The 25,908-nt window shown below is 35.6% G+C and overlaps 1 protein-coding gene across 4 annotated transcripts in view; it reads right to left on the bottom strand.

Annotated features, from left to right (window-relative positions):
• The window catches only part of CNTN3 (contactin 3), a 440,215-nt gene that overhangs the window by 41,079 nt on the left and 373,228 nt on the right, over nt 1-25,908 (bottom strand). For all 4 annotated transcript variants that reach the window (XM_058288968.1, XM_058288967.1, XM_071212161.1 and 1 more), the window contains 3 exons: nt 20,822-20,949; nt 17,873-18,048; nt 800-917 (listed from right to left, as the gene is read on the bottom strand). In XM_058288968.1, coding sequence (XP_058144951.1) covers nt 800-917; nt 17,873-18,048; nt 20,822-20,949 — 422 coding nt within the window. The remainder of the gene's footprint in view (nt 1-799; nt 918-17,872; nt 18,049-20,821; nt 20,950-25,908) is intronic.

The following is a 25,908-nucleotide window of genomic DNA, read 5'->3' on the forward strand; positions in this document are numbered from 1 at the left end:
GGTAGCAATTTCTTACATGTCATCCTCTTCTACCAAAGTGAAGAATACATCACACGTCAATACATCCAGCTGATCCCAATTTCAAAAGCACTTAGGGGAAAAGGCCATTTATGTGACAATGAAACTATCACTTTTTTAAAAAACAATTGTGTTTTTAGATCTTCAGTCTTGATACAAGGCAGTAATTCCCAAACCATAATACTCCATGATTGCAGATGACACTTGCTTTTTTGAGGTTCTGTTCAGCAGGATTCCTGTACTTTCCCACATCCAGTGGATTTTACTTTACGTGTAATGTCTTTCCCTTTAATCCACTGGTGCATTTATATAGGTGGCCATCCAGAGCAGTGTTAACCTATGATGCACACTGATCAGTTTTTAGTACAGTAGCCAATCAGTATCCTGAGACAGGAGCTCAGCTTGGCAACTTTTCTCAGGCATCACAGATAATCCAGATTCTTTGAAAGTACAGACATACACAGACATACACACACACACACTATTCTGTCTCGTATCAAATATAATCACTGAGTTAATGAAATGCTTAAAAACACATCAGCTTGGCAGCAGCTGTGGAATTGCAATTACAATGAAAGCTATCTGAGGGGCAGAATTGAGATTTTTCCTTCCTTGAATTAGCACCTATCCTAATTGTCAGATCCTCTGGTCTACAGTAGAAGGATCTAATCAATATTGCAACTCACATGCTCATCTACTCTCTCATGATGACCTCCCCCCAGGAAAGGACGCTTGGTTAAGATGTGAAGTTATAAAGCGCATGGCGGCATTAAATGTTTACCTCTGACTATGAGGTCAGCAGCAGATGAGACACTGTCCACCCCTGTTTGCACCATACAAACATACTGTCCACTGTGCTTCAGCTGAATGTTTCTGATCATTAAATCGCCAGAAGAACTCTGTTGGAACAAACAGGTAATGATCCCACTGTTATTTTGAAAACACAAAGAACCTTGAAGGCTGTGGTCAACAATATTAGGATGATACCATATTTAGGAAGAAAAATCAGATAGTGACAGAAGATTGCTACACTAGAACATGTGAAAGTAGAAACAAGTTAAAAACCGCACATGACCGCAGGCTGACATTTCTGTAGCCGCAGAAGTGGCAAGCATTACCCCGGCATTTACGGTTTCAAACATAAATAGGGGCAGAGATTACAGTCTCAGGTTCTATTTACTTCCACTAGGGTGATACTTTTTTTATATTTACTGCTCAGCACCTTTCTTCTGGTTCCAACCTCTTTGCAATTATCTGCCTGAGAAAAAGAAGGAAGCATTTAGGTAACTGGTGGGAGATAAATGCAGCACAACAAGAGGATTACCATGGTTGAAACACTTTTCTGAACACATTGCAGCTTAAAAAACCCAACACCTTTGAATCCCTTAGCTAGATAATTTAGAGACAGTCAGTATGAACTCCACAATAAGAAATTAAAACATTTTAAACCCTAACAATAACAGCAGTCCATAAAGACATTTCCTGGCATCCCCCAGAGCCAATTAAAGGAGCAAATGCATTTCTAAAAGCTCAATGTTAAATGGTCCTCCTTTTAAAAGAATGTAAAATCATGTTCATGAAATAACTGCTGGCCAGTTTCACGCAGTAGTAGGAATACCAATAGAAATAAAGTGATTTAGAATGGAGAGTCCTTTGAAAATTATCACTTACTGAAAAATCCTTGAACTAGTACAGAAGAAGAAGCAATAAGTGTTTATTTTATTAATTGAAAGGATATTTTTACTCTTGGGTTTTCCTAGTATTTGTCAAAAGAGGGTTTCTGCTATTCTGCTCTGAGGTAATTTCCCAAGATCTTCTTCAGGATATTTTCTTAAATATTGCTTTCCATCCTTAGTATTCTTAATGGGCTATTTATTCTCTGTTGGTTGGAGTGTATGCTTTTAGACTAAATTTCTTGAGTACTGGGGTAAAGCAGATGTGAAGTGATTGATGGTTGTAATTAAATGATGATCCAGAAACTGTTAAGTTTGCACATTTTTCTTTCATCACGCTGAACTTTTTTCTTCCGCCCCTCTCTCTCTTTCTCCTCAGGGTTATTTAGAAATTTATCCCCAGGACAAAACCTTCAATGCTTGCTGACCTTTAGAAACTCTTCAGGTTTTATGAGTTCCATATACTCGCAGGAGGTTGATTATCATTTCTAAAGAAATTTCTTATTTTCAGTGAAGTAAGAACTGTTACCATTAAATGCCATTACAGCATTGGGTTGAGGTTGTTATTCTTCCCTACCTTTATTTGGTTATTTTAAAAGCAGTTGGGTAAAAGAGAATTGTAACAGGACTTTCTTTAAGTACGTAGGCACCTGAATATATCTTTCAGGTACACTGGCTGATTTTGTTTCTTGACAGAGTAAGAGAAGTTATATATTAGACTTGTCATTCTGATCAGTTTTCATAGTGATAGGTGAAAGAGAAATGAAACTACAAGCAATGTATGCAAGTTCTTTTCTGTGAATTCTGAAAATATCACCTCATAGTGTAAAAATAAGTCAATTAATCCAATGTATTAATAGCTAGTTTATACAAAAATCAAGTAATCTTGAAGTTTAGTCAAAATAACCATCAATGGCTATATAATTTTTAATTGTCTTTTTATACCATAGAGTCATAAAAGGAGGCAATTAACTAAGACATGTGGACACTAGGAATCATTTTTTCTTTTTTAAAATTTTCATCATGAACATGGACTTGAGTGGATGAATACATGAATAGAAAATAAAATGGAACAAAAATTAAGAGGAATCCTCCCCTTAATTTTTCTCTTTCTCGATGAATTATATTTGTATTGTTTCTATTCTAGTGCCTTTTCTTCCCCACCCCAAATCTTGCCTTTTAATAGAACCAGGATTCATCAAATGCATCAAGTACATATCTAACACAAGTCTCTGTTCTCCAGAATGCAAACTCAAGATAAATATAGATGGAGTACGTTATTTTTGTAAGTTCAGAGAGTTTATTTAACTATGGTTAGATAAAATCATATGGTATACACCTATCACAGTGGCAGAACAACAAAGACAGATGATTTCAAGTCTTCTTGAGGACACAGAATAGCTGGAACTCTTATTACTGCTGATGGGGGTATAATAAATTGGTACAACTACTCTGGAAAACTATTTGGAAATACCTAGTAAGGCAGGACATCAGTATAATCTATGACCCAGCAATTCTATTCCTAAGTAGATACCCAATGGAAAAGCATACATGTCCACCAAAAAACATTTACAATGTCTTACAGAAGGTTAATAGAACCTATCCGAAATAGCTAAACCCTTTAAACCAACCAATGCCTACCTCCCGCAAAATAGATAAATAAGCAGTGGAACATTCACTTAGTGAAATACTATTAGGCCATGAAAATGAATGAACTCTAAGTTCATGGTTCAACATGGCTAAGTCTCAAACATATAATAGATACAAGCCAGAGAGAAAGAGTACACACTACTAATCTATATTAAAAGTCTAGATTGAGTTACTTTTGGAGGAGTGGTTAGTGACTAGAAAGAGGCAGAATGGGTTCTGGGTTGCAGATCATATTCTGTTTCTCGATCTGGATGCCGGTTACAGGAATATGTTCATTTTGTGAAAATGCATTAGGTTATACAATTAGGATTTTTGCTTTTTTTTTTGGTATTAAGCAGTTCTTCGATTAAAATGTTGGTATTACATGAATAATAGCAACAAATCCAGAATGGAGGAGGAGGGTTCAAAAAAAAATTGCATGGTAACGTACAATTCCTATCAAAATGCAGTAATGATTATATAGCTATACCTCTGTACACTCAGCTTTCAATAGGACTATACACTGAAGCAGTAAAAAATATGCTCATAATTCTAAACCCCAATGTCTTTCAAAGGAATTAAACATTTAATAATAATTTAATCAAATTTGATGATATAATTTATCATCAAAATGCAATTGAGTATTTCAGACACTTCAAAAGTGGAAAAAAAAAAAAGAAAATTTCGAAAGGCTGTTTTCACTGATATCAAACCAAATCTTGTTCCCACCTTTTTGTCACTGTCACTGGTTTTAATGTAGCTAATTACTAATTAACTCTGTTAAAAGAGGCTTTTGAGGAGAGCTAAGCGCAGCAGCTGGAAGACAGCAAAGTTCAGGATTGAGGGTCTTGCATCGAAGCTGGACCCAGAGAAAAAGAAATAAAAGATGGGTGAAGGTGTGCTCTCCTCTGTATGAACCTCCTTATTTACATGGCCCTGCTGCAAGTCGTTCCTTTCATCCTAAAGAAATTGGACAGCATATGAAGATTGAACATCACATCTGAATGAGATAAAGATCCTGGTTATAGTTTGTGCTCCCATCTATACGTGAAGAGGCCCAGAAAGATGTAAGGAAACTCTTTGATTGGATGGACATAAAAATTCTACTTGTTAAGAACAAATTTGGTTCAGGTAACTGACCTCTGCAGTGAAAACATAAAACCATTTGTGAAGTATGAAAAGATTTCTTGTGGTCATAGTACACCCTTATGCCTGTGATATTCGACCTCCATGAATGTTGGTATAATTGTAAATAATATTAAATTTCCTTTTCTAGCAAATATTAAAGGGAATTTATGTCTGAAAAAAAAAAAGAAAATAAGGGGGGAATGCAACTAGGACTAAAGTAGACAATAATCTAGTAAAGAAAGAACTTGTAACATTGATATAAAGATGACAGTGGTCACAAAAAACAACAACAAAAAGAGGATGGGAGAGGAATGTCCAAAATAGTAGTAAAAAAGTAAAATTAGTCAAAATGTGGGAAAATAGTACTCAATAGGTTATTTCTAAATATATTTATCAATAAAATGGCACCTGATATTTAGACATACTCAGTAACACATTTGCCATTCTTTAGAAGTATACAAATAATTCAAATAAAACAACTTAAGAAAACTAATAATTCTTTAAAAATTCTTAGGAACATTAATAATTCTTTGAATTAATTTGTAATTTACTATTTGTTAAATTAGTTTGGTAGTATGTTTTCTGTTCATACTGTTTTCCCAAATTCTCTTCTTTTCTCCTTTCCCATAAATAGAATGGACCAGAATTAGGCAGAGACAAGGTCAAAATTTCATTTGCTTTTTCTCCTCTTCAGTATTTTTCCTTAAAACCTGCCCCTCAAAGACCAGCTGAAGTGTTGTAATTCTGTCTTTCCAGAGAGCACAAATCCCTTTTCTATGGTGTTGCCCACAGACTTACTGGGGAAAGGAGCATTTGGCAGTGAGAGGAGCCTGTTCCAATGGGTAACACAGTAGTTTAAAAAGCAGCCCATATATGAAGTCATAGAAACTTGAGTTTCATCTCAAATGCACCATCTTCGAAAAATAGGATCATACATACATTTGAAAACTATTAAGCAACTTCTACACTTTAGGCACTGGGGATACAAGGAAAAAACAGTTCTTATCTTCATGAAGCAAACAGTTGAAAGACACATTAATCAGATGACTACACAAATAAATATAAATCTCCAACATAATGCAAGCTCAAAGTGCCTAGAGAAATGTAGGATTTTCTGGGATTTCAGTGAATTTAGACTTGAGCCAAGATTTGCAATATGAGTAGAAATTATCTAGGAAAAGAAGGGAAGAAAAGAACAGTTCAGACTAGGTCACATATACATGGGCAAAGACCCTAAGGCAGGAGAGAACACAGCTGATTTGGGTAATTCTAGGTCAGGTGGCTGGCTGAAGGGACAGAGGGTGGGGAGTACCAGTTCTATAGTTAATCCATAGACTAACAGGTCTCCAGGAAATTACAAGTCACTGTAGCTGATCTTAGGTCCATAGTTACATTTTAAAGACAGTTTGTGAACTTCTTCTTTTTTGGTACATTTTGCAATTTTTAAATATTGCTAGAATTACTGGATTGTTCAATTATTTGCCAAATTAATCATATAGAATTCTCCTAGAAAGAAAAAAAAAACCTATTTCCATAACATGTGACAGGTATAAAAAGTAAGGTAGATTTATAAATCAAATCATCTTTGAAATAATTGCTAAGGGATAGTTCAGTGTGCATAAAATGAAATAGAAGAACAGCCTATTAACTTTTCCCCCATATTTTCTTAGGCGATGAAGCTAATAGAATTTTGATGTAATTTAAAAACCACTCTTCACTGAAAGAAAAACACTGCATGATGTAATAACCTATGCTAGGTGAAAATAAACAAGCAAACAGATAATTCCTAATTACAGGTATGCCAAAAGTACATTGTGGTATCTACCATAGGTTAAATATCAAGGTGTGAAATAAACTTTGGAATTGGGGGAGCCTCTTGAATAGAGCAAACGTAACAGGAAATTTCAGTATGATAAATTACCATAAAAAACTTATTCCCTAGTAAACATTCTCAATGTAAATGCTTCTGCTGGACTGTCAAGAAGCATAATTTTCTAGTTTAAGGGAAAAAATTGATGGCTATTTGGAAGGCAAGGTTGAATAGGCAGTCCCCCTCTTTATCACTTTATGCAGGCTGTTACTGCATCGTTTCCAATATTCATCATTCATCTTATCATCCTTTCTAACCCTGACACTGCATGTAAATCATATGCAGGTGCCTTGAAAACAGGTGAACCTGTAGGGTCCTTTCTGAATCTGGTTTGTGTTTGTCAAGGTCAAGGTCTTCCAAGGAACTGATGCTGGACACAACTCACATCTGCATTTCCAACCAATCAAATTAAACCAACCCAAAGTGGCTATAACAAGGTCATCTTTATTTTTTAATTTTTTTACAAGGCCATCTTTAGAAATATACTTTACTAACCCACAGAACAAATAAAATTGGCAGCTGCTGAAACATGCAAACAGGCCTTAGCATTGTAAATGGTTTTAATTTTCCTGAGTGATTAGCAATTTCAACTGTCATTTGGTTGTCTGAACAGGTGATATTCAAGACAGGTAATAATCTGTTCATTTCAAAAGTTACTTTGTTTTCTTTAGTACCAATAAAGAGGAATAACTGTTTCATTACATGAATTAGAATCCAGGTTTGTCACATCCAAATTATTTACAAAGAATGACACATTAAAGATCACAAACACTTGGCTGAAGGCACTTCATGCATATGTTAGGTTATGTCAAATGCCCGAATTGCCTTAAAGATGTCAGCTTTTCTATTTCAACAAATAGAAACAACTTAGAATTTTTTTTATTGTTGTTGACAGTGTGGCGTGTTGATGCAGAAGCTAACAAGGAATTGGGGATCTCAGGGTACCTAGTCCTCTTTCAGTAAACTTTATTTTCTAAACTTTGGTCATTACAGTCCCACCTTCACAGTAATTTTGTATTATTTATTTTTTTCCCTTAAACTCAAATTTATTTGATATGGTAAATACATGCTTTTCTTAAATAGAAAACCACTCACAAAAATAAAAGACAACTGCCAAAGTGCATACACTGAGAATGAATGGATACCAATGAATTCTGGCTGGTGGACACTGTACAAGGCTTGAGCCTGGGATCTTTCTCTTAACTAAAAAGTAAGATTAATAAGTATTAAAAAATCATTAATGACAAATACCAAGGCAAAACATTTTCCTTAATTTAATTGAAATGATTGAAACAATATTGAAAATAGAGCAGCTCTCTCATTCTGTATTGTTAATACTGTCTGCTGGGTACCTGGTCTGTGCTTTGTGAAACTGTGCTATATAGTTCAGTAAGTCCAATAGTTCTCTAATGCTGGCTGCACAATAAATTCACCTGGGAGTGTTTTTAAAAAAATACCAGAAATTCTTAGCCCACACCTGGGAACAATTAAATCAACTGGAAAGAGAAGGCCCTCCAGGTGATTCTAATGAGCAGTTAGGGCTAAGAACCATTAAACCTCCTGGGTTTTTGCATTCTTCATCTTCATGCCTCTTCTAAACAAAAGGCTCAAGGTAATCACTCAGATCTCCCCTAACTCTAAAATTCTGCAATTACTAAATGCATGAAGGAATCATTAAGTTAGGCTGTGTATTGCTGGGCTCGCAAGCTGAGAGCAGCATTTCTATATATATATATACATATACATATATTCTTTCCATTTTGGATGGAGAAGAAATCTAGTATTTGCAAAGCACAAATTCTGTACCAACGGCAAGGCTCTTTTTCTTGATATTCTCATCTTGATTTAAAATAATAAAAATATTCCTCATTGATATTATTCAAAAAGTTATAGATTTTTAATGATACATACAGAAAAACATTGGTTAGTAAACCTGAATCGCCCTAGGATTACTCTGGATTGATGTAACAGTTCCAGAGTAGAATGAAAATATTTTAAATCAAGTATGTGCTTATCCTGGGTAATGATTTAGCTTGTGGAGCACATCTCATTTTTGTTGTCTTTACCCTAATAATGGAAGTATAAAGTATATTGACAGTAAAGTGAAAGGTCAGAGAAATTCTCATAGAAGGGATAGATTTGTCCCTTGTAAGACTGGTACATATGAAAAGAAATCTGTGGAATGAACTGTTACATGGTGTGCCATGGGAACTCAGGGTCAGAACCAACAGAAACTTTTAGCAAATGACCCAGTTATTACTTAGAGAACACAAAGGGTCCAAAAGAGCAGGGGAAGAGATTCCAGCCTGGCTGGTGTCTCAGTGAGGTCAATAACTGCATTGCATCAGAGTTAGTTGACAGCAGCTTTGCAAGCTTCATTTGGCAATGGAGAGGAGAAGCAAATCTGTATTGCTTGAGGCAGGGTATCTATATACCTCATGGGGCAGGGGCCCCCGCCACTGAAAGTTCTTGTCCTGATAAACAGGTGGGGCTGCTTGTTCCTAATTCCCAGTTTAAGGTATGGTCAGGCCTTTTCATTAGGCCTATGTCTCCCCTGAGCTGTGGACCAGAAACATTGAAACATCTGCACACAACAGTAAAGAAGGTGCAGGTAGGTGTGGGCTAGGAGATGGTTGCCAGTTGTGGCCCTGACTTCCCAGCAGAATCCAATGATGCAAAAGCAATGAATGGCTTCCTATGCCAAATGTATTATGTTTGCCCCTGGATTCAATAACTGTTGCTATGTAACAAGTTACCCCAAAACTTAGTGGTTTATATGACCTGGCAATTCCACTGTTAGCTATATAGTCCAAATAACTGAAAGGCTGGGCACCAATGTTTACAGCAGCATTATTCAAAATAACCAAAGGTTGGAAACAACCCACTAACAGATGAACAAATAAACAAAATGTGGTATAGCATATAATAAAAAACCCTAAAAAGAATGAGGTTCTGATACATGCTACAATGTAAATGAACCTTGTAAACATTATGCTAAGTGAAATAAGTCAGACATGAAGGACAAATATTGTATGAATCCACATATATGAACTACCTAGGATTAGAAAGTTAAAAGGGACAAAAAGTAGATTAGAGGTTACCAGGGACTGGGTGGAGAGGGAATGGGGAATTATTGCCCAATTGGGGTGATGAAAAAGGCTTGTTAAGAGATGGTAGGGATGGAGGCCCAGCATTGCAAATGAAAGCAATGCCATTGAAAGTTACACTTAAGAAATGGTTAAAAAAAATATATGTTATCATGATAGAAAAATTATTAAAAACAAGCAAAACAAAAGAAAATGAAATATCTTTGTGGCTTAAGAAAACAAAAACCATTCATTTTGCCCAGGAATTGTGTAATGTGAGCAGTGATCAGTAGGGACAGCTCATCTCTGCGCCATACCTCCTCAGTTGGGGTGGCTTGCCCGGAGACCGGCTAGCTCACTTACAGGACAGGCAAGCAGGTGTTAGCTGTTGGCTGTAGGCTGTGAGCTCAGCCAGACCTGTGAGCTGGGGACCTTGGATCCTCTTGAAATGGAGTCTCTACAATCAGCTTGGGCTTGGGCTTCCTTGGTACTATGGTGGCTGGGTTCTAAGGGAAACTATGCTCATGGAACCAGGAGAAAGTGCATGTTTTCCATGAGCTAGCCTCCAAAATCATACAGCATTATTCCTGCTGTTCTTTATTGGTAGAGGCTGTGATAAAGATTTACTCAGGTTCAAGGGGAAAGGGTCCATAAAGTAACCACTTAATGGGTAGGAGTACCAAGGGCAGATAGTAAGGAGAGCATGTTGAAGCCATTTTTGGAAAACACTATCTGCCATACCCCTGCAGCTTCATTCTGCCCCTTTCATCCTGCCTCTGTGGTGAGTGGCTAACATGTATGGAATATCTAAAAGAGTCCCTTTTCCTTCTTTAATAGGGTTTTCCTATCAGGGGAGCTGAGAGAGAGAGAGAAGAAGAAGTCTGGGGTATTTATTCATCAGTATTCATACTTGTAGGGTTAATTTGTGTTGACTCTGTCTACAACCCAAAAGAAGTTAAAATTAATAAACAAAAACAAAATCATGGTCTAGACAATCTTCATTTCATGCCTGTAGCCTGTGAGCCAGAGAAAGGACTCCAAAAGGCTCAGAGAGAATATTTTTCCCTCCCCAAGAAAAGTTGTTCCCAAAGAGATCATACTATTTTTATTAGAACTGCAGACTGACACATTCCAACAATTTTTCTGATACTTGAGAAGTGTTGTATTTTTCATCTCAAAGTCATATTGAAAATAATAAAGAAGGAAATACTAGGTTTGAAGTCAATTTTGATATCAAATAGACCATTTTCTAGAAAAGAACACGATCTAAAATTTTAAAGTCAATATAACAAAATAATTTCTCAAATTAGAGTGCTTTATAAGAAAAACAACCCTCCTAAAATTCCTCCTTTCTGAGTCTAACACTTAATTGCCCCAAATCATTTATTCTTCACTTTCTTATTCATGTTCTGATCAATTAAACGGTATAATTAAATTTTAGTTCTTACAAAGTAAAATTATTCTCTCTTTGATATTGGAGCATAAAATCTAAGACAGCATGAACAATTACATCTCAATAATAAAAAGACAACCCAATTTTAGAAATGGATAAATAATAGGCATTATTATCTAAAGAAGATATACAATGACCAATACGCCAACAAAAAAATGCTCAACATCAGTAGCCATCAGAGAAATGAAAAGCAAAACCACAATGAAATCCCACTCCACACCTACTAAGATATCTATAACAATAAGAAAAAAGTAACAAGTGTTGGTAAAGTCGTAGAGAAACTGGAATTCTCATACTGGTGGAAGGAATGCAAAATGATGCATCATCTTTGGAAAATAGTCTGACAAGTTTCTCAAATAGTTAAATAAAGAGTTACCATATCACCCAGCAATTCCACTCCTAGGTATATACCCAAGAGAAATGAAAATATATGTCCACACAAAAAATTCAGTTATATTCATACAGGCATTATTCATAATATACAAGTGGAAACAAAGCAAATGTCCATCAACTGATGAAAGGACAAACAAAATGCGGTATATTCATACAATGCAATGTTATTTGTCAATAAAAAGGAAAACAGTACTAATACTTCATGAATGAACCTTGAAAACATTATGCTATGTGAAGCCACTCACAAAGTAGCATATTTTGTATGGTTCCATTTACATGAACCTTTCCCAAATAGGCAATGCTACAGAGACTGAAAGTAGGTTAGTAGTGGCTTAGGCTAACAAGAGGGAGGATCATGGGGTGATGACTAAGAGGTTTGGGATTTCTTTTTTGGTTAATGAAATGTTCTAAAATTGTGATGGATACACAATTCTGTGAATAAAATAAAGTCATTGAATTGTACACTCTAAATAGGTGAATCATAGGGTAGGTAAGTTATATCTCAATAAAGCTCTTTTAAAAACTAAGTCAGAACAAGAAAAATAAAGCTATGATCAGCAGGTATCATTTCCTTCCTCATTTGGTTTGATTTATTTGTTCATGTATTGGATTTATTATATTTAATCCTAGTTTTGACATCAGTCTCCTAATGCAGTATATACTCATGACCCTGACACCCCTGCCCTGCCTCTAACATACAAGACAAAATGAAAATTAAAAAGAGCTAGTTATTTCCATCAACTATAAGTTATTCCTACAGAAGTGAGATTTTTTTTTTTTTCAGCCTGCAAATCACAGTTGCAGGTAAGTATCTGTTATGGATATTTAGAGTTTACAGGCTCTCATGGAATTATAAGCAAAATTATATGAATTATTCCTGATTCTCTTAGAACTGTTAGAGAGTTTTAAGCTTCTGTATGTAAGTGTATCTGGATTTTCATATACAGGTATATAAGCCTGCATATTCACAGTTCACAAGCATACACATCTATATCTGTTTGGTGGTAGTTTTTTTTTTTTGTTTTTTTTTTTACTATAGACAAGGTAGGGGTGGGCCCAGTAGTGGAATCTCAGTATGTCCTAAGATTAATACCAAACAATCAACACTCCTCAGGGAAAAGAAAATCCAACATCCAACTCCTACAAACTGCAAAGTGGCACAGTTTTGCTGAAAGTTTATGAAACAAGAAATCTAGAGCAAAATCTCTCTGAAATGCTCTCTAAAGAGCTCTGTCTCTCCCAGTTTCTCTCCCAAAGATATTAGCCTCTTTACCATCCAAAAAAGTTCTACTGTAACACTCCCAAAACATTGATTTAAAAATCTCCACCATATCCCTTTTCAAATTCTCAGAGCTTGTCTATCCCACTCAACGAAATAAAAGTAATGAAAACTCACAGCAAAATAAGAATACAGATTTGTTTATGTGAAAGGGCAAGATTTTTATTTAATGAAGAATGCAATTACCAAAATGAAATACTGGGAGAAGGTATTTGCAATGAATTAAGCAAATAATAGCTTGAATATATGGGGGCCTATGCAAAGCTATAAAATAAAAGTCTTGAATTCCAATAAAAGAAAAGGGCAAACGATATGAATTTGCAATTTGTAGAAGTGGAAGCCTATTCTGTAAGACAAAAAAATGACCAGAACATCCTGGAATTATTGTGTAAGTGAAGAATTTTCTGTTGTGACACTAAATGAGAACTCTGTCATATGCAAATATAAGTTTCATTCCTTCGGTTAAGGCAAAAAAAGGTTAAGAAGGAGAAGGAGGGGGACGGGGGAGGAAAAGGATGAGAAGGAGGATAAATAGGTGGTATTTATTAGTTGTCTTTTGTTTGTTTTCAAAACTTTTGAGCCTCCCTCTCTATTGCCAGGTTAAGAAAATTATTTATCAACCTTGTGCTATCTCCCCATTTGTAATAATTCTATGCAAGAAAGGATTTCAGATTTGGAGAAAAAGTGTCATATTTAAGAACTTTGTTAGAAAGTGTCTCAATGCTGGTAAGCCATGCAGACTGAGAGCAGTTCTCTCATCACTCTCACTGGTGACTGTGAATCCAAAATCACAAGGTCTATCTCCCTTGCAAGCTTGTTTGCATTGACTCAGGAAACACATCATCCTGTTGGTCTAAAATGTCTCTGGTACAAAGTCAAGTCTGGGTTTTGTCCTTATGGACTTAACATCTAGACTTCACTAAAGCTGAAAACCAATGAGCAACTCAGCTATGCACATTGTACAAAGCTTCTTATTAAATTATATATGTATATTAATATACTAGGATCTTATGAAATTTTAAAGGATAGTCTTTTAGGGGAAAACAACAACAAGATGTTTGGATGCCTAACTGCAATTAAGTGCAATTTTACTAACCGTTTCTAATTCTGATCATTTGTATTCACGCTGATAAAAGTTCTAGCTTTTCTTTACTTGTTCAGATAGATTCAAAGCTTTAAGAAATGCTACCCCATTAGCATTTCTTCTACTACTGTTTAAATGCCTATTAAAAAAAGAAAAGGTCACCAATTTCCTCTGCTCAGCAGCAGAGGGTATTTGCCAGTATTCTTAGCCAGCTCTCAATCCATATTCAGGAACTCCTATTATTTTCCTTTTGTTGGGCAGAAGGAAAACGGAAGGACAGGTGACTGGAATGTAACCTTCAGGAAGGCCTGTTCTCAAATCCAGCAAGAAATCTTCTCTAAAGCAGCTCTTCTCCTAACTTTGTTAGATATAGAACTTGATTTGAAAAGTTAGTTATTTTTGCTGTACAATGTAGATAGCTATAAATTATCAGTTGGCTTGTAAGTTGTTGATAATATTTTAACCAGTGCAGTGACCTCCATTTTAGTTAATGCTAAATAAATGTGTCAAGAAATAAAAATCCAAAGTATTTGGATTTTAATATGTATCAAGCAGTCTCTAAGAAACATGTATAAATATTAAGCTAGACTGCTGCTCTCTATTAGAAAGGCTTAGAGGTAGGAATATTTGAGTTTATAATACACCTTTAACTGCTTATGATTTACACAGTAACTCAAGGTCCTATAGAGGCATAAAACCATCTCTGTACAAGAGTGAGGTATCAAATTGTGAAAATTTCATAAATTAATGCTATCACTTGCTATTTCTGTTCTTTTCCTAGCATGTTAACTCATGCCCTATAATTTTTTTGTTGTTGACTTGTCCCATTAGTAACGTAATTGTCTCCCATCAGGAGAAACTGGTAAGCTATACAAGATGACATTACCCTTAAGGTCAGGCAGTTAAGTCAATGTTTTTCTAAGTAAATGGTTTTTCTGATGCATGAGAAGGGAATCACATAACAACTCTCTATTTATTGCAGCATTCCATTCACATTAGCACCTAGAGAGTCAGCTTGTTTTTTTTTTATCCCAGTATGTTCAAGAATTTATACCATTTTGAAAAGCATCCAGATGTGAGGGAAGAGACTGGTCAATCGGAAAGTGCTTAGAGAGAATAGTAAAAGCCATGTTTTTAAAAATGGGAGGGGTAGTTTAGATAACGGAAAATTCAACTTCAACCCAGCTAATTTATTGGTTTTATAATACTAAATATTCAATACTCACTGCTTTGCAAAAAACACACACCTCTTTTGGAAAAAATCCAGAAACTCAAAAAGCTCCCACAATTTAGAGCAGATCCACTGTGTAGTCTTGAACATCAGCTGCTCCTTTTACCTAATTGTTTCCTACCCATTCTTCAGATTTCGGATGAGTTGCTCCTGCTCAGGAATTCCTTTCCTTTTCCTTCTGTCTTCCTAAACTTTTACAGAATCCATGTATGGCTTTCCTTGCAGTTTTCGAACTATTTGCTCATTAGTTTAAATAATACAGCTTCCACAATAGACTATAATCTATAAACAGGCAAGGAATCTTTTTACTTTTAGCACATAGAAGGTGTTCAGTAAGCATTTGTGGAACTAAGTAATAAAGAATTAAAGATAATATCAAACTCATAGTCATGATGATTAAAAGAAAGAATACATAGGAATAGTGCGTAAACAAAAATAATTAATGTACTGAATTAACATGCAAATATGTATCTAAATATCTTCATACATAATTGTGTTTATTTAGGTAAGAGGGTATACACTCATATATGTATACTTTCATTTCACATATGCACAGTTATGAGAAGAGACCCAGGTGGAGCAACATGCTTTTAGTGGTATTTTATCATACCCATATTTAAAAACAGAATTCAAAACCATGGAGAGAGCGAGAGAGAGAGAGAGAGCGAGAGAGAGAGAGATTTCAATACTTACCCCAGTAAAACATTTTTCTTTCCCAATTTCAAAAAGCCCTTACTTAGCTTCTACTGACAGGAAAAAAGAGGTAATGCCCCAAAGTTCAAGAGAAACAAAAGACCCTTGTTGGCTAGATGTGGGGCCTGCAGATTTAAGTAGATTTTAGGGACATTCAAGGATATTACTGACTTGCCTAGTAAACTAACACTTGAATGTAGTCACCCTATATGATGGGAGTCCATTGTATATTGTAAGGATGTTTAAATTTCATATAGTTTGATATATCTGATGAGGGACAGGTCCTTTAGAAATGAATGTCTAGATAGAAGCTGTACAGCTTTATAAACATTTTGTGGATGGGACCTATGATGAATTAGAATGTGTGTGGATAAAAGTCACTGGAAGCAATAAGAAGTGTAGCTGTGACAACCAATCTGCCATTCTTTTAACTGGTTCACTCCAGTATGATTTATCTCCCACAGGCCACAATCTCACTCTAGTTACAGCAGTGACTCGTAAGCTTGAGACTTGATGGATTTTCCCATTCTTGATGGTAGAAAAGAATGTCTTTGAAAGTGATCCTTTGTGTGTAATAATACAATGTGGTTGTTCTCACTTGATTTATTTTATAGAATTATTTGGGGTGAGGACTAACGGTTTGGAAATACCAGTTGTGCTGCAATACAAAACTATTTGGAAGTTTACATCAGTATTTTAAAGTATTTCTGGTATTTTCATTTAATCACATTTTTGGGGGGGTGGATGTGGCAAAAGTGTGTTTCTATTCCTACTTTAATGTTGATGTAAAGGTCAGAAACTGGCTATTAATTTTATTGAATGTCTTTTAATACCCATTGAAAATATTGTCCTTTTTAATTTTAGATCTATTGGTATGATGTATGGGACATTACTTAAGACATTCTTTTATGCTAAGTGGTTTTTATAACACAGAGTTTATCTGTTTCCTAAAAACTTGAAAAATTTTACCAGTAAAATTATCTGGCCTGAGAATTCTTTTCTTAGGGGTAATTGGTTTAAAAGTTTTCATGATTATATCTCTCTTAGGTTTTCTAATTCTTGTTAATTTTGATAATTTATGTTTCCCCAGGAATATTTACTTTCTTTTTTGTTCACTGATATTTTCCAGAGATTATCATTGCTTTTTTTAATTTAATTTTTATAGTGGTAACATATATACAACTCAAGATTTCCCATTTAACACTTTCAAGTGTACAATTCAGCAGTATTAATTACATTCACAGAATGTTGTGCTCCCATCACCACCACCAATTACCAAAACTTTTCCATCACCTTGAACAGAAACTCTGTACCAACTTAGAAATAACTCTCCAGTCTTCTCTTAGCACACTATTTGTTCTTCTACCTCCTTTCTATAGATTTGTTAATGCTCTTTTTCTTTCCTAGATGTTAAAAGGGTGTGAGGAGGGTGAAAAGGAATGTATATTCTCTATTTGTAGGGTATTTTTTTTTGTGTGTATGTTACTTCAGCTTCTTTCATAGAAAATATAATTTGATAGTTAAGTCTAATTTTTGACAAATTGATTTTTTAGTGGTTGAAAGAGGAGCTCTCATGTCTACATTACAATTTTGGTTCTCATTTCTCTTTGTTTTTGACTTGATATATATTTAATGGTACATTATTTAGAGTATTATGACTCATGAATATTATATCTTCAGGGAGGAGTAGCCCTCTTCCAAAATAAACTTATGCTTTTGGTTCCTAAGTTTTGCCTTTCCTCTCCTTTCTTTTTGTTACATTTGCCTGATAAATATTTGTTTATATTTGAATTTTCATCTTGGTTTGACTTCCACTAGCCTTCTAAATTTCAAACTATCTTACAGAATTTCCACTGGGGATGAATTTGAACCATTTCTCTTAATAAACAATAGGTTTGATATACACACTGCTGGGATGCCAATCACATTTGAAATAGCAATGGAGACTCTATGTGACTGGTTGAATAATGAGTAAAAAACAACTAAACGTAAATTGTTTTGCGCATTTCTCTTTTTCCCACTGGCATTGGAGAAGCTTTGTTCCTTTATCCCCAAATAGCAGTGTGGGAGCAGTTGTGCTTCAGGGAAATACGTTCAATTTAAATACAACATACCTAATTTTTAATAAAAATGTTAAATTAAAGATTAAAGTAAATATGCTCACTCTCTGGTAATTACAAAAAATAAAATAAGTTCACAACAGAATTGGGTATGTCTGGATCATTCATTTAACAAATATTTCTTGAGCATCACCGATAAGTCAGAGTTTTCTTAAGAGACAATGTGTCAGAGCGACATGTAGTTAGAAAAGCAAGAAGAAAGCATTACCACTTACCCCACCAACTTTCTCAAAGTGGGATCCATCTTTCTTAAAATCTGTGAGGGCCCCATTGAAATACCAGGTAAACATGATGTCTAACAGGGGATCGTGTTGCACCTGGCAGGGCAAAATGACGCTCTCGCCAACTGTGACATCCATGTTTGATGGTGCTAAAGTTATTCTTGTCGGTTCTATTAGGGAAATAAATTTGTATATGAAATTTTAGTATTTTTATTGTGATGAAAACAATTTGCACAATCATATTGCTCATCTAAATTATAGTTTAAGTGCATGTCTATAGATACATACACATGTATATAATTAAAAGTCTATGTGATTAAAATAGATAATTTGATGTAGAGCTATAACATATTTCATTGGATCCACCAATTCTTATTATAGGGATTAGGATGTCTGGGTTCATAGAATATATGTTTAAAAATCATAGACACCCTTAAACATGGTGTAAGACTGTTAAAAACCAACTTCAACTTAGTTTTATTGTTTTATGAAATATAGTTGTAGAAAGAAACTCTTGTGCTTTTACCAACTCTGAATGTCTGGGGAAAAAAGGCATTACCACTAAAATTTAAATCATTTCACAAATTTAAGGTTACCACGTATCTGAAAGACTCTACACAAAAGATGTCTGAAATAGGTTCCAAAAGGCACTATGCTAAAATGTTAATTTATGTATGTTTTTCCCCAATGTAAATGGCCATATGTTCATTTCTTTATTCCTATATCACCACAGATCTTCCATCTATAGTGGATTAAACTTTTCTTGACCCTACTTTCCCACTGCTACTGCCCATTACTTTGCTTCATGTTGCTGCAATGATCCTCAAAAGAGACATCTATATAAGTTGTCTATATTTCCTCTATTAAATGCTCCCATTAATGCATTCTATTCAGGTTTTTCCAGGACTCCTCCAACTCACCTGCTCTCATGAAGGTCAGCATAACTACCCTGCTGCTAAATACAATGGTGAGCCTTTCCATCTCTTCCTTCTTGACCTCTCAAAAGCATCCGCTACACTTAATTTTTGATGTCTTCTTAGCATACTCTCTTTGCTTGGTTTCCATGACACCATACTCTCTTAGTTTTCTTCCACCATATTGGTCACTCCTTTTCTGTACCCTTTTATGGTTCATCTGATTTTTCCAAATCTCTTAATGTTAGTTAGAGTGACTCAAGCTCAGTCCTTGGTCCTTCTTGACTCTCTGTTTTCATCTCTCTTAGTGATTTTATTGAGTTTCTTGTCTTTGAACACCCATGTATATATTAGCAATTCCAACTGTGTACATCCCTCCTTGATCTCTCCCCTCAAGTCCAGACTCATATATCCAACTCCCTACTTGATGCCTCTACTTGGGTGTTTGGAAAACACATTAGTGATGTGTGCGAGATTCCTTGTTTCCCTTCTTTAAAGCACATAGTAGAAGAAAATTCTTAACCCCTTTGAATTTAGACATAGCCAAATGCTATGTTTTGGCCAATGGAGTGGAACATAAGTAATGTGTATCATTGACAAGCAGAAGTCTGGAAAAATTAACATGTAACTCTATTTGTCCTGTTTACCCTTCTATGATGTTGGGCAATGGGCCAGATAGTAGAAGCACCAGAAGTCTTCACTCCTAATGAGGACAGAATAGCTCAATACATCATGACCTCGGAGTAGGAAAAAATTAAACCTTTTTGGTTTTGTTATCCACTGAGATCTTGGATTTTTTGGTTTCTACATAATACCAGTATATTCTTTGCAGAAATAGAGCCCAATAAACATATCAAACACATTATGTCCAAAACTGAACCATATATTCCTCCTCCCCAAACCTGTTCAATCCCCAGCCTTTCCAATTTCAGCTGCTTTAAATGTCATTCTTCTATTGCTCATCAAAAAACCAGCAGTCATCCCATTTCCATTCTGTCTCTTGGACTTCACATACAATGTGTCAGCAAATGCTGTTGGCTTTATACACAGGATCTGATCCTTTCTCATCAACTGCTCTGATGCCACCCTCCTTTGGGCCACTATCACCTCCTGCCTTGGTTACTGCAATGGCTTCCAAAGACCTCTCCTTCTTTGGCCCCTGATTTCCCGTAGTCTGATTTAAAATATTATAATCCTTTAAGGATGTATTTTAGGTAGTAGCATTTTCCTCCTCAAAACCTCACACTGGCCCCAAGTTGCAATCCAACTAAAAGCTTAAGTCCTGACAACGGTATTCAAGGCCCCTACATGATTTCCGCTAGAAATCTCTGGGTTAACTCTTCATCTCTCATAAATCTTTGTCACTATTTCTCAGTGAATCCTACTGTGTTTAACCTAATTTCGTGCTCTAACTTAGCTCTCTTCATACACTCCTTTTTACTTTCTCAACTGTTTCTATTTTTTTTCATTTTAATAATTTACTTATTATTCCTATTGCTTATTTTCCTTCGTCCTATAGTAGAATGTAAGAGGCATGAAGGCAGTATCTTTGTCAGTTTTGGTTACTGACAGAGTCCAACCACCTTGTTCATAGCACATGCTCTAGTTTCCTTGAATGAATAAAAGAACTCAATCCATCCACAACTTTAAATTATTCTCAATAATACCAAGAATTGACTTAAGCATCTCAGGAAAATATCAAAGGCAACGAAAAAGAGAAAGTGCACCTTTAAATTCTGACAGAATGGAATATCATAAAAGAGATGTCTATCATAAGCATTGATATTAGTCACTTTTATTGCCTGTCATCCCAGCATGGGAGCAAATATGTACTTGGTGTATATTGTGCTTTCTGAAAGAAATATTAAGAATTGTTCTCTTGTCTTTTGTCTTTTAAAAGTAACACTAGTGCAAATACAGATTCTAAATTCATGATGTGCTCCATACTGTGAAAAACATAATTTTCTACTTTAATAATAGACCATACAGTGCATCCTTGCAAAAAGTTGTCTCTAAAAGAGGTACCTACCTGTAACAACCAAACTGGTTGTGCCATTTGCTTTTCCAAACTGGTTTTCTGCTGTACATGTATAGGTCCCAACATCTGCTTTAGTCACATTGACTATTTTAAGCCCTCCATCTTTTAAAAAAGAAATTCTGAGGGAAATACAAATTAGAAAAATAAGGATATTAGTGGTTTTTCTAAATAAATAATAAATTTTTATAGGATGTATTGCCTTAAACTAATATTTTTAAGGCATGATAAACCCACCCTTAGCCTTAGTGGAAGAAAAGAAAATTAAGGGAAGCGGACTTGGCTCAGTGGTTAGGGCATCCATCTACCACATGGGAGGTTCAAACCCTGGGCCTCCTTGACCCGTGTGGAGCTGGCCCATGCACAGTGCTGATGCGTGCAAGGAGTGCCCTGCCATGCAGGGGTGTCCCTGTGCAGGGAAACCCCATGCGCAAGGAGTGCATCCCATAAGAAGAGCCGCCCAGCGCGAAAGGAAGTTCAGCCTGCCCAGGAATGGCGCTGCACACACAGAGAGCTGACACAACAAGATGATGCAACAAAAAGAAACACAGATTCCAGTGCCGCTGACAACAACAGAAGCGGACAAAGAACACGCAGCAAATAGACACAGAGAACAGACAACTGGGGCGGGGCGGGGTGGGGTGGGGGGAGAAGAGGAGAAATAATCTTAAAAAAAAAGAAAATTAAAAGCAAATTTATACAAGCACACATGCACACACACACATGTATAAGCACAAAGAAATACACACCCAGCTGAGTGAGAAAAGATATTCTATCAATTTGAACTTGTCATATTTCTATGTAGCATTACTTAACAGCATTACTTAACATTACATGTAATTCTCAGATTGCCTCTATCAGATTAGTATGAAATGCTTTCCAAAAATATATGGTGTGGTGGATTACGCATAGGTTTAGCCTTATCAGTGTGGAGAATATAAAAAATAGACATGACACAATTTCCTTTAAATTTTAAACTCTATATAAGAAATAAGAAGTTTGTTTTCCTTTCATTACAAATTGGGGAAAGTCATATTCAACCTAATGCATGCTCAAATTTTGCAAAGAATATGTGCATGGTCACCTGTAAGCTACTGCAAACAATCCAGGCAATCCAAGTGAACATTACATTAGAGTTTCTGAGCATACATTTAAAGTACTTAAAGCTTTAGCATCTAACGAGTTGACTAAGGGAATATATTCTAGTGAGTAGCACTGACACTAAATAATTAAATAAATGTGACTGTTTAAGATTTTTGGGAAGTATTCTGAAGGAGACAGGGTAATACCCCAGAGAGTAATTGCATGAGGAAGTGTTTCCTGGATAGGGTGTTTCAGAAAAGTCTCTTTTAAGAGGTGACACTTGAACTGAGAAAGAAGTATGGGAAGGAGTTAACCTATCATTGGTCTGGTCCTTGTATCTTTACTTTCCCAAGTATCCACCCATAATTATGTTCCCTCTCTTTGAATTACTAAAGTCATTACTATCCATGTCCTGCATTTGATACTCAGAATGCATTTCATCTTCTATGAATCATATGTTTGATACATGAGAGTCCTATCTATCCAAAGGGATGGTAAACCTCTCAAGAAAGTTGGCAACCCCGGGCCAGCATGGTGTCTTAGACATAAACCACAGTAAATGAATGCCTCCAGTATCTGTGGCTTTAACCAGGGGAGACAGGAAAGATTTTGAGGTCATTAGCCTAGAGTGGAGCATTTCAAGAATCTTTAAATAATATCATGTTCATCACAAGATTTTTAGATATGCGTCAATGATTTTATAACTAGTACTCGTTAATGTATTCAAATGTTCAAAATATGGATATTAATATATTTGTGCACACACACACACACATCCCCATACCCACACATGTTCTTTAAATATCCTGTTATTCACTTTCCCTTGAATCCTGGTTATACTTTCTTGAACGAGAAAGTAGTGGTGGAATTAGAACTAGAGCACTGGGGCCTGCTCATAATTCTCGAGAGAGCTATCCAAGAATATTTATTGTTCATGCAATCATTTTCTTTAATGTGTTAAGGTATATTTAAAACAAAAGGGTTGAAAACTATGGCCTAGAAATCTAATTAAGGAACACACAGCAGTGTATTTCAATTTGAGGAACTAGGTAGGAACTAGCAAGAATTGCAAGAACTTTCTTTAAAAACCTGTGAAAAGAGTGCTCTATTTTATTTCCTCTCAGGAGATCCTGACAACTGGGGGTGAAATCTAAATGCAAGCCCTTCATTTTTCTAGAAAACATGATCAAAGAACTTTGAGAAAAATCTCTTTTATCTTCACTTATCAGAGAAAATAGATTTTCTTAAACAGCATGCCATAAAAGAGGAAACCCTGCAGAAAATGAAGAATGAATAAAAACTTAGGATATGGAGCCTGGAAGGGCTGAAAAATATATAGAGTAAACTATGAGCAATGTAAATTTAATCATGTAACCCACTCTCTCCTCCACCTGCCCAACCCTTGTTTAGACTATCTACACTGGCACTGTGCAGCCTGGAGACCATAAGCCTGAACAGTACTCTTCCATCAGACCCCTGTGTCTCTCGATCCTCATATGACCTTATAAATTCTACTCCATGCTTGCATTATTCAAGCCTTTTAACTGTCTTTATGCTTCTCTCATCTGGGGTCCATTACAATAGCCTTCCTGCTTAACTTGTATTCATCCTTCTGATTTCAGTCGATTCCTGAACCCATGGCCTGGATTTGTTCTTCTTGTATTTAATCAAAACAAGCCCTGAGCTTTTTTCATAGCACTTGATCACTTGCAAATTACAGACGTGTGTGCTTATTTGACTAATATGGTTCTCCTCTAGTGGACTGTAAGTCTTCTGAAGGCAGAAGCAGTGTCTAGAGCCTTGAAGGGTGCCTGGAACAGAGAAGATATTCATAAATAGCAGTTGTTGAATGAATAAAGAATGTATATTTTTAAGGAGTCATGGTAGAACAGCAGGGGTTAGTGAAGTTAGGTGGCAAGGCACTTAAAACATATGGAGAATAAGAAAATAGATTCAGAAAGTGTGCAGACTATTCCATATATATATATGAGGCAGTAGTAGGCTAGATGAAGATAAATGACTCTTCCAGGATAAGAGAACTGAAAATACACTTGTACTATTGAAGAAGTCAGTAAAGAAGGAACAACTGAAAACAAAGGAAGGGAAGGAAGGAGAGATAAAGGGAAGAGATGAGGGTGAAGAGGGAGAGAGAGAAAACTAAGAGAGAAAAGTCTCATAACAGGAAGGAGGGCATGTCTTCAAGAGCAAGGCTCTCCATGATGTTAACAGCTAATCCCATAAGTAAAATTGGTCATTTCCCCCAAAGAGTACTTGACCAACAGCAACGTTCAATAAAATTTACCTAACATTATTATTTTTTTAAAAACTGCAGACTTGCTGGAGGTTTTAATATTTGAAGAAAGGTTGCCAGCAGATGATAGCTGGAGGACTCGAAGCTATTTAAATGGTGAGGCAAACTCATCTGCTCAGAGTGATAGGGTAGAGATACAGTTGGAAGCTCTGGAAACCTGGGAAATCTACCAACCTCTGAAATAAGCAAGCATTAAAACAAAGTAAAAATGCCTCTTTGTGACTGAACAAATATTGAGCTCAAATTTAGGAGGTTCTGATTTGGGAATCATAAAAGAGAGATAGGCAATTTCAGATATTTTCTCATGTTTACGAGTGCAACAGCTAAGCTTTCACTACAAATAGAGAGTGGTTGGAATACTGGAAGAACCAGAAATCCTTTAGTGTATTGGATTTAGTACCTTACATGAGCAAACCTTTCTTCATGATCATGCTGAGATGAGGAACAATTTCAAAGGCAAGTTTGATACCTTAGGAAGCATGCACAGACTCTAAAACAAACATATTGACACTCAAAGAATGCAGACTCTCTGTACATGGTAAAATTTTGAGTTAATTGGGTATTTTCTTCCTAAATTGTTTCTTCCAGTAAGTTCTAAGAGGCCCACAGGGTATTTCGCGCAACATAAAAATAAACAATATTCAGTAAATGGATGGAGTAATTGTTTTTCAACAGAAAACCTTTAATAACCCATGCCTCCCTACAGAGATCCAAAGTGAAAATCTTATACCACTTCACTCTCAATGAAATTATTTTCTAAGCTTCCTGGGAGCAAGTATTTCTGCAAATGGGTAGAGCTGAAAATGTAAAGAATGAGTGACTCTATTCTTGGCACAAAAAGTTAAATGAAGATTTATGGGATGAGCATTCTTAAATGGGGTATATAATCAAGTTTGCTTCAAGAAATGTGCAAATTAAATTATTGTGATATTTTAACTCCTTGATCTGTTTCACAATATACCTTCATATATATCCTTTTGTCTTCCCTTTTGTAGTAAAAGAGGTTAATTATTTCATTTAACTCTGTGCAGTCTATGTTTATTTTGGGATAAGAAAACATAATTGCTCTAAACTGTTCTAATAGGCCATGCTATAATGCAGTGATGGCATTGAATTTATGACTGTTAAGAAACCCTATTTGCTCAGTACGTACACTGTTGTCTAGGCAACATTGACCTGTTCTTTATGATGGCATTTAAGCATCCAAAATAGCACAGTAAGTTCTAAAATGGGAAAAGTGTGGCATATTATACACACAAGGCTGGATTTCGGAAAATACTGTTTTTTCCCTACTTAGGTTTAGAATGTTCAATAATTTATGCAACTTGAATTTTAACAAATATGTTGCAACTCTATATTTTTTCAGGATATACCATTCAGTGGAGATAAGATCACATGGGATCATAATGATTAAACTGCTGTATAAAAAATAAGGCTATTTTGGATGACTCTTCTGAGTTCGTATCCTAAGAGATGGATGCTCACAATTAGCTCTAAGAGAAAAGTACTCACAATGCATATATTACAGAGTAACACATGACAATTTAAAAAAGCAAATATACATTGATGAAAATGCGTGAGAAAATAAATGTCAGAGAAAAATAGCAGATAGTATACACTCTCGTTTATGATTCCTCTCACCCCACCCCACTCAGCTAAATAACTTCTCCCCTTTAGTTCAAACAGG

Source organism: Dasypus novemcinctus, chromosome 26 (genome assembly GCF_030445035.2).
Source record: "Dasypus novemcinctus isolate mDasNov1 chromosome 26, mDasNov1.1.hap2, whole genome shotgun sequence".
NCBI classification, from domain to species: domain Eukaryota; kingdom Metazoa; phylum Chordata; class Mammalia; order Cingulata; family Dasypodidae; genus Dasypus; species Dasypus novemcinctus.